We start from the raw sequence: 14,790 nt of genomic DNA on the forward strand, positions 1-14,790 counted from the left end.
CGTGAACTTTGCACACAACTGCAGACTCATTTATTTTCTCGTCTTGAGCATTCCTTGGACAGAAGTAGACAGACTTCCTTCCTATCCAAGCCTTGTTCAAAGAGAAGTGTGGAAGAAATAGGTCCAAGTCCCCTCACACTTGGTCGACACCCTTCTGACACTTTTGAATGTTTGGGACACTTTCCCAGATGCACAAAATGCTCCGTTTTACACATTGGCAAAAAAAAAAAAAAAAAATCAGAACACCAAATAGAAGCTGGGTGGATACGACTTCATAGATGACCCTCACTCTGTCAAGGACCTCAGAGTACTCATCTCAAACAATCTAAGTGCCAGAGCTCACTGTAACAGCATTGCCAAAAAGGCATTAAAAGTTGGCAACCTAATCTTGCAAAGCTTCTTCTCCGGTAACATTGTACTGCAAAGTAGGGCATACAAAACCTTTGCCAAACCAATTCTCGAATACAGCTCGTCTGCCTGGAATCCTCACTGCATATTGGACAGTAATACAATCGAGCGAGTCCAGAGATATTTCACGAGAAGAGTCCTCCACTCCTCTGCTCGCAACAAAATCCCTTATGCCATCAGGCTTGAAATTTTGGGCTTGGACAACCTAAAACTACACCGCCTACGGTCTGACCTAAGCGTAGTACACAAAATTATCTGCTACAATGTCCTACCTGTCAATGACTACTTCAGCTTCAACCGCAACAATACACGAGCATACAATAGATACAAACTCAAGGTAAACCGCTCCAAACTCGATTGCAGAAAATACGACTTCAGCAACAGAGTGGTCAATGCCTGGAATGCACTACCTGACTCTGTGGTTACTTCCCCAACCCCCATAACTTTAACCTTAGATTGTCTATTGTGGACCTCACCACATTCCTAAGAGGTCTTTAAGGGACAGTGCATAAGCGCACCAGTGTGCCTTCCATCCCTGTCCTACTGTCCCCATTTATTCGTATCCATTTCCCGTGTTCATATCCATGTTTATACTTATTCCTGTTATCTCGTACATGTTTGACAAACTAACTAACTAAATAAATAAATAAAATGGATCCTTGGTGATTCTCCATCTGTCTGTGAGTTGCTTTGTTTTTTTTCCCCCTGAGGTTGATTCTCCATGCTCCCTTGTTTATTTTCTTAAACCCAAAAACGGGACTAATTGAGCAACGGCTAATCAAATATTGCTGAATAAAAACAACCCCAGAAAACCAAAATCCTACTTTTTCAAAGCCTGATGCGGTATGTGTGTTACATATTTTTTCACCTCACTATGCTTACATCTCCAGTGTCCATTTACATCTACGGTTTAAAACTAACCACAGTCCTTGAACCAATTCCGCTGTAACACAGATGGATTACATCTGCGGTTCGTCATCGCACTGAGTTTGGGTTTAACCATCGTGTTTGAATTGTTCTAGTAGGGATTCTTACTATACAAAATTGTAAACTGTGGCTTTGTTGTGGCCTGCCAGTGGCCTGTGCAGATCGTGGCTGATCCCAACGACGAGGAGGATGGTGTGGGGTCGCGCCAACAGCCTGCGCAGCCAGTGCTCACATCGGACAGCGAGGAGGCTGAAGAGGATGTGGTGCCAGAGGCAGAGATTCAGCCTGGGCCTTCAGAATCTCCAGAGACTCCTTCAAGTGGAGAGAGCGGAGTGGAGGAACCTCTCCTCAATGCTCGAGCACGCCAAAAGGCAAGAGTGGCTACTCAGGAGGAGGAGGACTCCTCGAGAGTAAGGTTTCAGGATAATTGGTTACTCCCTTAGCCTATTTAAGTCGCACGCAGTTAGTAATTTCTTGCTGGAAACAACATGTAATTATTACAGAGCATTTTGGAGAGTGAGTGTCTTATCGTATCTTGTTTTCTGGGCTGGTTGCCAACCGTTGCCGGACTTTGTTTATTCTTGGTACATTATAACTTTGATAAGGACCATTGGTGTGTGTCACAATCCTTGGGAATCCGGAGCTGGGGCAGAACAGTCTTATATAAACCATGGGGATAGCTTCGTATAACATGAGAAATCAAAAAGAAGCAACATGGCAATATATGAGTACACAACATTGAATTGGGGATGTCTAGTCTAATGAAAAGAAGGACTAGGAGTGACGTGATAGCAGGTTTTCAATATTTGAGGGGCTTTCTCAAAGAAGAGAGGGTCAACCTATGCTCCAAAGCACCAGAAGATGGGACAAGAAGCAATGGAAAGGAAAGAGGACAAGAAGTAAGAAGAAATTTCCTGACAGTGAGGACAATTAATCAGTAGAATGGCTTCCCTCCAGAAGTTATGGATGCTCCATCACTGGAAGTCTTCAAGAAGAGATTGGACAGCCATTTTCAATTTTCAATTCAGAATAGAGCTGGAAGGGATCAAGTAAAATGGCTTATCTCCAGAAGTCGTGGGTGCTCCATCACTGGAGGTTTTTAAGAAGAGACTGGACAACCATTTGTCGGAAATGGTATAAGGTCTCCTGCTTGAGTAGAGGGCTGGACTAGACGACCTCCAAGGTCCCTTCCAATTTGTTAGTCTGTTATTCTGAATCACAAAATCAGAACTCCATCTTAGTCATGACAGACCATTAGGAAAAAAAGGCCATGATTTATTTTTATTTTTTTAAAACAAAATGCTGCCGTTTAAAAATAACCCAGAAAAAGGAGTTTGTGAGAAACAGATGCATCTGTTTCCAGGAAGAGAATGACCAAGTCTTTATTTTCTGAAAACGGTATGCGTGTATGTTTGTGTACAAATCCCCTCGCTTCTTTGTAAGTGAGTTTACTTTTGTGTTCTGCCCTTTAAAAGCCATTTATACGCGCGGTATAAAAGCACATTGTGAGAGACGACAGCAAAGTACACAAATGACAGACCTGTTTGTTATCAGATTGTGGTGTGGGATGGAAAAAGAAAAAAAAAAAACACCAACAAGGGAAGAACAGACAAGAAGCACGTATTATTCCAGTTTCAATCTGTTATTCTTTTTCAAAACGGGAGGAAGAGAATTTTAACTAAGTGTTCAGATACCTGGTTGGCAAAGAGCTAAACTAATATTTGCCAAGCCTGGAGAAGACATAATAGACCTTCAGGAGAAAACGTGCGGCTTGTTAATGTTCCTCTTCTTGTAAACTCTTTTACCAAACGATGCTTTGTGTTGATCGTCGTCTTAATTTGTTTTTACTCTCGGGAAGATCAAGATACACCATCTGTTCGTTTCTACGGTGTTTTATCGTTGGCCAAATGACCCGGATAATCTCCCAGAAGGTACCTGGTTCACTAGGTTTCCTTCTGAGGAACGACCTCTGGATTAAGCTACAGGGCAATCTGAACAGGTCTTCCATGACGGTGAGACAGGTGGGTCCCCAAACGTCTCGGCGTGAGAAGATAAAGAGAAGGTCGTCCAATATTTAGGCATGAGATTTAACCTCGTCCATTTTCTGAAGCCAAGATCTTATCAAGAACGGTTGCTGGAATTGGGTATGTCTAGTTTAATGAAAAGAAGGACCAGGAGATGACATGATAGCTGTCTTCCAATATCTGAGGGGCTGCCACAAAGAAGAGGGAGTCAACCTATTCTCCAAAGCACCTGAAGGCAGGACAAGAAGCAATGGATGGAAACCTATCAAGGAGAGAAGCAACCTAGAACTAAGGAAAAATTTCCTGACAGAACAATTGATCAGCGGAATGACTTGCCTCCAGAAGTTGTGGATGCTCCATCACTGGAAGTTTTTAAGAAAAGACTGGATAGAGCAGGTTACACCTGATAGAACCAACCATAACTTCTCTGAGCCACAGTTTTCCTTCCGACATTTCCATTCCTCTTAAAATGGAAGCAGAGTGTGTTTCTATCCAATGTTTTCCAGGCCAAGGAACATAGGAGATTTTGTAGGATGTCCTGAGGGACACATTCAGGAATGTAATTAGGGATGAGGCAGGACAAACATTAAACTTGATGCGATTTAACATTTCAGAAATGGAATTCATGACGATAAGGAAAACCCAGTGTAAGATCAAGTTCAGCTACAGTCTGGGCACGGGGCCAAAACCCATGAAGTGAACTCAATGCCTTCTCCTCTTCAAACGTGGTTTGTGTACCCAAGAATTTGGGGGGAAGGAATAACTCGAGCAGGCCACACAGAACCGAAAAGCAGCTAGAATTCGGTTAATCTCATTGACCCTTTAGGGTTTTGCTTCTCTGCCGTAGCTCTGAAGTTAGAGCTAATTTAGTGAAAATTGTGCAGCCACCAAGGGATGGTCCTTACTGTAGGTCAGTGTTTCTCAACCTTGGTAGCTTGAAGATGGGTGGACTTCAACTCCCAGAATCCCCCAGCCAGCAACGCGTTGCTGGCTGGGGGATTCTGGGAGTTGAAGTCCACCCATCTTCAAGCTTCCAAGGTTGAGAAACACTGCTGTAGGTTATTTTATGGAAGATCTCTTCAGGAATTTGCCGTTTGTTTTCTCGCCCCCCCTTTATTGTGGAGGTTGTGAAGCTATGGAGTTGATTCTGTCCTTAACCAAAGTATAAAGATAATTCCCAAAGTATAAAGATAATTCATTTAGTGACTGTTTGAAGTTACAACGGCACTGGAAAAGTGACTTACGACCGTTCTTCACCCTTACGGCCATTTCAGCATCCCCACAGTCATGTGATTCAAAATTCAGACGCTTGGCAAACTGACCCCTATTTATGACTGTTACAGCGTCCTGGGGCCACGTGATCTCCTTTTGCGACCTTCCGACAAGTAAAGTCAATGGGGAAAGCAGATTCACTTAACAACCGTGTTCCTAACTGAACACTGGAAAGTGTGGCACAAGAAGTCTTAAAATGGAGAAAACTCACTTGACCCACGTCTCACTTAGCAGCAGGAGTTTTGGCCTCCGTTGTGGTCGTAAGTCGAGGACTACCTGTATTTCTCCATAATGCATTTTAGAAGGATGCATGAATGAATGAAGGGCTGGGGTGGTTAGGTCCCCATAATATATGAATCCAAGACAGACCAACTTGTAATTCCTCTAGTGGAATACGGCACATATTCCCCCAAAGTATCTTGAGATTGTTCTGTTGTAACTTGTTTGTTTTATGCTTATTCTACCAATACGTACGATCCAATGGAAGAGATTATTTGTGGCTCAGGGTTGAACTGTGGGGCCCTTTGGGGTCTCTGAGCTCGGCAGTTTGCTTGCAAGACGTTTCATTACCTAGCTAGGGAACATCATCAGGGCTAGAAGGAAGTGGGGTTTGTGGAGTGGATGAGGAGGGACTGTGGGGCCCTTGCATCACCCAACTAGGTAACATCATCAACTGATGATGTAAGATCCAGCTTCTAAACAATTTTTAAAAAGGAAAACACTGGATTCTTTTCCCTTTGTGAATGGTAGCATTCCTTGAATTTGATTAAAGTGAAGAATCCCTCTCCCTTTCTCCTCTTCCTCCTCTTCTTTTTCTTCTTCTTCTACTTTTCTTCTTCCTATTTCAGTCTCTCTCTTTCTCTCTCTTTTTCTCTCTTTCTTTCTTACTATTTCTTTCTCTTTCCATTTCTCTCTCTCCCTCCTCCTCCTCTTCCACTTTCAGTCTCTCTCTTTCTCTCTCTTCTTCCTCGTTCAGTCTTTCTTTTTCTTTCTTACTATTTCTTTCTCTCTTTCCATTTCTCTCTCTCCCTCTCTCTCTCCTCTCCTCCTCCTCTTCTTTTTCAGTCTCTCTTTCTCTCTCTTCTTCTTTCTCTTTCAGTCTCTTTTTCTCTTTCTCTCTTACTATTTCTTTCTCTTTTTCCATCTCTCTCTCTCCCTTTCCTCCTCCTCTTCTTCTTTCTCTTTCAGTCTCTCTTTTTCTCTCTCTTCTTCTTTCTCTCAGTCTCTTTCTTTTTCTCTCTTTCTTTTTCTTACTATTTCTTTCTCTTTCCATTTTTCTCTCTCCCCCTCTTCTTTTTCAGTCTCTCTGTCTTTCTTCCTTTCAGTCTCTTTCTTTCTTTTTCTCTCTTTTTCTCTCTTACTCTTTCTCTCTCTTTCCATTTCTGTCTCCCTCCCTCTCTCTCCCCCCTTCTTTTTCAGTCTCTCTCTCTCTGTGTCTTTCTTCTTCTCCTTCCTCTTTCAGTCTCTCTTTCTCTTTCTTTCTCTCTTACTATTTCTTTCTCTCTCTCTTTCCATTTCTTTATCTCTCTCTCTCCCCCCACCTCTCCTTCATCGGACTTAGGCTTTTATGAGGAGTTGCTTTTTCATCATTCTTGGCTGTTAAAAAAAATATGTCAGCTCAAGGATTACTAATCTTCTACTGCTCCAAAAAATTAAAACAGCGAGTGGGTGGGGGATCAATTTTGACTGACTCTGCTGCTTAAGCAGAGAGCGCCTATCCTCTTCGCCTTTCCGGCATGGTATCAGCCTGCTGCCCAAATCTTTTGCTTATAAAAACATTGGGAGATCAAAGGTGTGTTCGGGGAAGAGCAGCCAAAATATATTTCTCCCTTTATTTACATAAGAAGCTTTCCTTCTGCGGCTCCCAAGAGTTGCCTATTTGTAATATGTCCCCATCTCTTTGTTCAAACGACTCCGACCGGTCTAAATTCACCCCACCCACCCCGGAATAATGTTGCTTCATGGCCCACCCGGTTCAGTCTTTCTGGCAAAAGCTTTTCAAAACACGGAGCTTATTTTCATATCGTTGGCAGGAATACAGGTAGGTTAGTCCTCGACTTACGACCAAGATTGAGCCCTGTTGCCAAGCGACAGTTGTGAAGTGCGTTTCGCTTCGTTTTGCCATATTTCTCGTTGTTAAGTGAATCGCTGCAGTTTCGTTAAGTCGGGAACCCGGTCGTTAATTGAATCTGGCTTCTTCATTGGCGTTGCTTGTCAGTAGGTCGCAAAAGGGGATCACGTGACCCCCCCCAGGAGACTGAAACCGTCATAAGTATGAATCGGTTGCCAAGCATCTGAATTTTGATCACATGACCACGGGGATGCTGCATGGAGTGGTGCGGTGGCCTAGAGGCGGAGCTCTCTCGCCTCACAATCAGGAGGCTATGAGTTCGATCCTAGGTAGAGGCAGATATTTCTCTCTCTGGGCACACTGAGAATATATCTGCTGGACAAAACTCCGCATTGGCGACAGGAAAGGCATCCGGCCATTCAAACACTTTGCTAGCTCCATTCAGTTGCCCAGAATCTACCCGCAAGGTAGATAAAGAATAAAAATGAGTTCGGCGGGATTCTCCTTGCAGCTTGTCAAAAACGAACCTTTTCAGTTGTTACGTCTATCAAACTAAAAAGCTACGATCTTTCTTTTCGGCTTCCTAAATGTGTCTGTTTGTAGACAAGCAAAAAAAAAAAAAACACACACCAAAACCCCCCACTTCCACTTTAAAAGGTCTCTGTGGGCGCCCTTTGCCAGTGATGTAGAATAATTTAATGCTGTTTATTGTTTCAGCCTCTGTTCTGCGATCCAGTCGGAAGGGCCATCTGCGTTTATATAATTTTTTTTTTTAAAGCTAAGTGAGCGGCTTCTGCATTAGCCAACATGCGGTCGTGTACGCTTAATGGAGTTACGTGCTAATTATTGTTGAGCGTTTTCTGGGAAAATAAACCTGACCGAAGGTCTTTGCTATGAAACAAAAATTATTCACTTGAGGGTGGAGGTTCATCCTTTGAGTTTGTGGATTGGTTTTTGAACGTTTCGTTACCAGGCCGGGTAATGTTTTCCAGCGGAGTTTAGGGGATGTCAGTTTCGGTGTACTTCTGTCTATAAGGACTTCTTTATAAACTCCTTTTCTCTAAGGGACACGGTGGCTCAGTACCTAAGACGCTGAGTTTGTCGATCAGAAGGTCGGCATTTCAGCGGTTCGAATCCCGAGTGCCGCGTAACCGGGTGAGCTCCCGTTACTTGTCCCAGCTTCTGCCAACCTAGCAGTTCGCAAGCAGGTAAAAAAAGGCAAGTAGAAAAATAGGGACCCCCTTTGGTGGGAAGGGAACAGCGTTCCATGCGCCTTTGGCGTTGAGTCATGCCAGTCACATGACCATGGAGATGTCTTTGGACAGCCTTGGTTCTTCGGCTTTGAAACAGAGATGAACACTGCCCCCTCGAGTCAGGAACAACTAGCACATATGTGCAAGGGGAACCTTTACCTTATAAATTCCTTATAAATAAACAGAAGAACACCGACATCTCCTAAACTCCGCTGAAGATGTTATCTAGCCTGATAATGAAACATTCGGAAACCAGTCCAAGGTTTGGAGAATGAAAGTTCACACTCATCCTGCAAATATTTCATCACTATTGCAATATTCGCTTGATTGATGGAGTTTCTCCTGATGTGCAGAGGGGGAAGTAGTCCTCGACTTACGATGGGTTCAATGATGGTCATGAGGCGAGGACTACCTGTATTCCGATGGAGTCCACCTCTACCTTAAGACAGATTCAAGTACAGATTAACAGAGTTGGAAGGGACCTTGTAGGTCATCTAGTCCAACCCCCAACCCAAGCAGGAGACCCTACACCATTTCTGCCAGATGGCAGTCCAGTCTCTTCTTGAAAGCCTCCAGTGATGAAGCTCCCACAACTTCTGAAGGCGACTTCTGTTCCATGGGTTGATGGTTCTCACTGTCAGAAAATTTCTCCTTATTTCCAGGTTGAATCTCTCCTTGGTCAGTTTCCATCCATTATTCCTTGTCTGGCCTTCTGGTGCTTTGGAAAACAGCTTGAACCCCTCTTCTCTGTGGCAGCCCCTCAGATACTGGAAGACTGCTATGATGTCTCCCCTGGTCCTTCTCTTCACTAGACTAGACATACCCAGTTCCTGCAACCGTTCTTCGTATATTTTAGTCTCCAGTCCCCTCATCATCCTGGTTGCTCTTCTCTGCACTCTTTCTAGAGTCTCCACGTCTTTTTTATAGTGTGGTGATCAAAACTGGATACAGTACTCTAGGTGTGGTCTTACTAAGGCTTTATAGGGTGGTTTTAGTACCTCACTTGATCTTGATTGTATCCTTCTGTTAATGCAATATTTACTAGTAAAATATTAGTAGTTTCATTAGTAGTCTGTTTACAAAGGTTTCTTTCTTTCTTTCTTTCTTTCTTTCTTTCTTTCTTTCTCTCTCTCTCTCTCTCTCTCTCTCTCTCTCTCTCTCTCTCTCTTTCTTTCTTTCTTTCATCAGTGCCTGATGATCTGTCTGCAGAGGAGAAAGAGGAACTGCTAAACATCCGCCGTAGAAAGAAAGAACTCATCGATGATATTGAGGTAATCCATTTCCTATCCTAATCAACTTTCTTGTCTCCTGGGTAAGTCCTCGACTTACGACCCCAATTGGGCCAGAATTTCCACCACTAAACCAGGGAGGTTGTTAAGTGAGTCATTGCTTAGTTATAATGACCTTTTTGGCCACAGTTGTTTAAGTGAATCCCTGCCTGGGATTCTGCAGGGATTCTGCCATAGTTGTAAGTACGAAAACCAGTTGCAGGTCATTTTTTTCCAGTTCTGTCGTAATTTCGAATGGTCCCTAAATGGATAGATGGAAGTTGATGACACCCTGTATATGGCGTTTAAATTGTTCTGCAGTTTTTCAACTCAAGAAGTTGTGGTTTTTTTTAAATAACTGCTACTAAGGGAAGGTAATTCAGGCTGCCACGTCATATGAATAAAATGACAGAGCAGGTATCTTAAGATTTATGACGCATCTGAATTCCTTTTTTTTTTTTTTTTTTTTTTTCTTTTTCTTTTGGATCCCTGCAGAAGAAAGTGTCATATTAGAATGTGTTGAGATAGATAGATTAACACTTGAAAAGAAAAGGAAGAAACAGAATACTTTTTAACATGGGACCTATTTTACCAAACGAATAGAAACAGAAGTTAGAAACTAAAAAGACTAAAAAGATAATTAATTATATATTGAAATTTTTCTAAGATGGATGAACTAATCATACTATTACTGTGTGAGTAATATTGATATGTATATTATGATCATCATCATGATTATTGTTGTATCTCTATTCAAAACTAACTGTCCCCAGACAATACGTTGTTCAGATAGTTAATGGAGTACTTTGTATGTGTATTAAAAATTATATTAATAAAACATATATTTTAAAAAAATTCCTTTGAAAAAAAATGAACAAATTTGCTATCCCACAGATGCACTTTCTGGGAAAACTCCTTTAATTTCATTATTTTAATTCGATCGCTTCGATTTAGGCTCTGCCCCACTCCTGAATGACTCTGCAAGGCTCACAATAGGGCATCTAACCAGGGGGAGGGGCTGCTGGGGGTTCGCAGGGGTTTGGGAGAACCTCTAGCTAAGATTCTGTGCAGTTCGGAGAACCCCCAAATCCCACTCCCAGAACCCCCACTACGCCCGTCCCTGGAGTCTCCACGTGGCCCGCTTTGGATGCAGGTAAGTGCAGGGCGCGTGTGGAGGCTCAGGGATGCCGAAAAATGGGCCTACCGGAAGTTCAGGAAGGCTGGAAATGGGCCATTTCCAGCCTCCAGAGGGCCTCCGGAGCCTGGGGAGGGTGTTTTCGCCCTCCCGGAGGCTCGAGAAAAGCCTCCGGAGCCCGGGGAGGGCAAAAACGCCCCCCTGCCATGATGCAGGAGGCTGACTAGGCCACGCCCACCATGGCCATGCCCACCCAGCAATCCTAACCCTAACCCAGACCCCTTGCTAAAATTTTTGAAGCCCCCCCCCCTGCATCTAACATAAAATGCAACACAATTTCCTCTCCCCCCCAAAAAAAATAATAAACCAATAAAAACAAAAAGGTTAGATTTACAATAACAAAACAAGACACGGCCACCGACACCAAAACGACACAACCACAACACACTCGCAAGGGTAAACTCTGACCTGTGTTCTTTCTGCAGCGGTTAAAATTTGAGATTGCTGAAGTTATGACGGAGATCGATCACCTGACCAGCGTCGAGGAAAGGTGAGTTGGCTCAGCTTGCAGGGTTTTTCACGGGAAATATACTTAGTATTTCTGAGATATCGGTTGCATTTCCTTGTCCGCTTCACCGGAATGTGATCAGATGGGGCTCAAATCGGCCACCAAAGGAGGAGAAGGAGCCTCCGGGACGGCGAAAATGGCCTCCCCAGGCTCTGGAGGCCCTCTGGAGGCCCTCTGGAGGCCGGAAATGGGCCATTTCTGGCCTTCCCAAGTGGGTGTGAGAAAAAGCTTTAATTTGTAGGCTAGAAGAAAGTGGGAAGGGGTGATTTTTCTCCTGGTTGGAAAGGAGGCTTTGTCGGGTGCTTGCATTAAAACAGCAAGAAGTGAGTGGGGATACCCTGATGGCCTTTTCTTAAGTCCTTAGAGCAGTGTTTCTAGACCTCAGCAAGTTTTAAGACGTGGACTTCAACTCCCAGAATTCCCCAGACAACCAACGGTACCAAATTATAAATGTCGGCTGCATTTGAAAATTTGGAAACCACCTCTGTGGGTCCTTGGTGTTCTTTGAGCTTGGTTGCTTTCTTGAAGACGTTTCATGACCCTACTAGGTAACAGCATCAGTACTAGTAGGAAGGAGTGAGTTTTTTTGCTCTCTGTTTTTATACAAGTGGCTCACCCTGTTATTGTTGGTGGGGGTTTTCTTGTTGGTTCCTTGATTAGGCCGTTGTGTATAGTTTGATGGTTTGTCTGAGTTGGTAGGACCTTGATTGTCCCGCCAACACTGACAGGGCAGCCACTAGTATATAAACATAGAGCAAATCCCACTCCCTCCTAGCACTGATGGTGTTACTTAATTGGGTAATGAAATGTCTGCAAGAAAAAAAAATCAAGCCCTCCTCTAAGAGTCCTCCTCCTCATCCTCGTCCTCCTCCCCCTTCTCCTCTGCCTCCTCCTCCTCCTCCTCTCTGCAAACATCTCCCTTCTAGCATTGATAATGTTATCTAGTTTGGTAATAAAACGTCTACAAGAAAGCACCCAGGACCCCACGTTTCAATCCCGAGCTACAAATATTCCTTTCCACGGAAAGCATTTGCTAAGCAGAAACTTTGCTGCAGTCCATCAATGTAGACTTTCGCATCAGATCTTCGTATTTATTCAATTTATTGGGTGATCGTTTTTTTTCCTTAGCTGCAAGATACATGCCTTTCTGTATCCAGAGCAGGGATGAATTTTAAAGGGTTTTATTATATCCTAACCCGCTACTTGGATCTTAGCAAACAAATTTTCATTGTCTTTGGGGGGGGGAATAAAAGAGATAACCCATTTCACCCCTTATTCAGAGTGTGTTGTTTTTAGTGCATCTGGACCCCCGAGTGGCTGAAATGCCTTCAAGATGTGATGGTCTCCGCATCAACTTTTTGTAGGTCGAGCTCAGGAGTGAAATGCTCCCGGTTCGGACCGGATCGGGCAATCCGGTAGCAATTGCGGCAGGTGGTTTGAAGAACCGGTAGCGATGGCGGAGTGAGGCTCCGCCCACCTGCCCAAGTGCCGTTACTTCCCGCTTTTAAAAGGTTAAAAAAAAGGCTCTGACGATCGCGCGCCACAGCTGTAATCATCAGAGCCTTTTTTTACCTTTTTAAAGCATTTTTTAACAACCTTTCACCCAAATAGGTTGTAAAAAATGCTTTAAAATAATAATAATAATAATAATAATAAGTTGGCCACGCCCACCCAGTCACATTACCTCACCACCACCACCAAGCCACGCCCACAGAACCGGTAGTAACAAATTTTACATTTCACCACCGGTTGAGCTGGTTAAAAGCCTTGCATCCTGCCCCTGGCACGATGCCCGCAATTCTCACAGCGTTTTTGGCACAACCTCTTTGGTTATGCGTTGATTTTCGTAATATCAATGCAGTTTGCATACAAAACACCTACCCCCTACCACTAATGAAAGACTTGCTGAACCACTTGTCGAAAGGCAAGATTTTCACCAAGTTAGATCTAAGGGAAGTCTACTACTGTTGTGGCCCGTCAGCGGCCTGTGCAGCTAGTAGTTGATTCCGACAGCGAGGAAGCTGGAGCTTTATCAAGCCTCTGCAATCGTTTTTGTTGTGGGATTGTGCTAGCAAAGCAGACGTCCCAAACGCTTATTGGCATCCAGACGCTCGGCGTATTATTCCATCCGTTCCCTTGACTGAATCCCGTTGAACTGGTTTGTGGGTTCAAACCTTATAATTCCTGGCTCCAGAATATTAAAATGTCATTTATGATTCCTTTGCCATGAAGCCAAAGCTACTTTTGATTTTTCTCTTGCGTTAAATACAATTTTAAGCCATGAGAAGGGGTATTCAGCTAAGATGTAGGCTCTTTGTGGGCTCCATTGGATGCTAAAGGTAAAGGTTCCCCTGGCACATATGTGCTAGTTGTTCCCGACTCTAGGGGGCGGTGCTCATCTCCGTTTCAAAGCAGAAGAGCCAGCACGTCTAAAGACGTCTCCGTGGTCCTGTGGCCGGCGTGACTAAATGCCAAAGGCACACGGAACGCTGTTACCTTCCCACCAAAGGTGGTCCATATTTTTCTACTTGCATTTTTTACGTGCTTTCGAACTGCTAGGTTGGCAGAAGCTGGGACAAGTAACGGGAACTCACCCCATTATGCAGTACTCGGGATTCGAACTGCTGAAGTGCCAACCTTCTGATCGACAAACTCAGTGTTTTAGCCACTGAGCCACCATGTCCCTTAGAGAAAATGAATTTATAGGGAAGTCCTTATAAACAAAAGTATACTGAAACTGACATCCCCTAAATGCTGCCCACCTTCCGATCAACAAACTCAGCATCTTAGCCACTGAGCCACTGCGTCCCTCATTGGATGCTAGGATATTGTAAATAATGCCTTCAGTTTAATTGTGCAAATACATTTTTTCTTCTAATGCTTTCCTTTTTCATCTCTCTTCCCTCCAAACTGACAGCAAAGCTACCCAAAGGAATAAGCAGGTTGCAATGGGAAGGAAAAAATTTAACATGGATCCCAAGAAGGTGAGGCTTTTAAAAAAATTTTTTTTTGAGAATGTGTACTTTGAGCTGAGTTGTTTCATGTGGCCCAAACCACATGAACAAACTGGTTTGTTTAACCGCAGTTTGTTCAGTCAACTATAGTTAGAGGAGTTCATCACATACTTTAAGCCAGGGGTGAATAACCTTGGCAATTTTAAGACTTGTGGACTTCAACTCCCAGAATTCTCCAGCCAGCCAACTCCCAGAATTCCCAGCTGCAACGGCAGACGCCATCTTGTTTAATTAACCCACCTCCGCTGAACTCCATCATACCACCTTGTTGGAAAAGTCCAATAAATGGAGCTCGGCATAAATGGTGCTCTCTGGGGCTGTTCTGCAAACCTATCTTTCTTATTACATTTCAGTCTTTAGCTTGTTCTCCCATTTTTCTTTATTAGATCTCAAAGAGACAGTTTAGCGAACGCACGTTCTTTTTGTCTGATTCGCCTCCCTCCATCTTCAGAGCTAAATACATCTGGAGCCTTGTCTTCCCCCTAAGGGGTTAGCTTGATTTTGTTTCCGATGACGTTAATTTCATTTTCTTGAGATATCTGGATTTCCAGAAGACAGGGCCCATTACAAGAAAGGGATATCTGAAGCATGGAGCTGAAAGAAAAATAAAGAGAGAGAGAGAAACTGAGAGAAAGATAGAAAATGAGAGAGAGAAATAAAGAAAGTGAGAGAGAGAGAAGAAAGAGAAAAAAGAGAGAAACACTGAAAGAGAAAGAAGTAAAGAAAGAGAAAGGGAGAAAGAGAAACACTGAAAGAGAAAGAACTAAAGAAATAGAAAGAAAGAAAGAGAGAGAAAGAGAAACATGGAAAGAGAAATAAGTAAAGAAAGAGAAAGAGAGAGAAAGAGAAA

The 14,790-nt window shown here is 43.4% G+C and overlaps 1 protein-coding gene across 1 annotated transcript in view; it reads left to right on the plus strand.

Moving 5' to 3' along the window:
- Window positions 1-14,790, plus strand: part of CYTH3 (cytohesin 3) — a 60,844-nt gene that overhangs the window by 21,389 nt on the left and 24,665 nt on the right. The window contains exons 2-4 of the mRNA XM_070955442.1: window positions 9,144-9,226; window positions 10,844-10,908; window positions 13,844-13,910. Of these exons, the coding sequence (XP_070811543.1) occupies window positions 9,144-9,226; window positions 10,844-10,908; window positions 13,844-13,910 (215 nt within the window). The remainder of the gene's footprint in view (window positions 1-9,143; window positions 9,227-10,843; window positions 10,909-13,843; window positions 13,911-14,790) is intronic.

Source organism: Pituophis catenifer, unplaced genomic scaffold (genome assembly GCF_029215685.1).
Source record: "Pituophis catenifer annectens isolate HBS135680 unplaced genomic scaffold, rPitCat1.0.hap2 SCAF_16, whole genome shotgun sequence".
Taxonomy (NCBI): Eukaryota; Metazoa; Chordata; class Lepidosauria; order Squamata; family Colubridae; genus Pituophis; species Pituophis catenifer.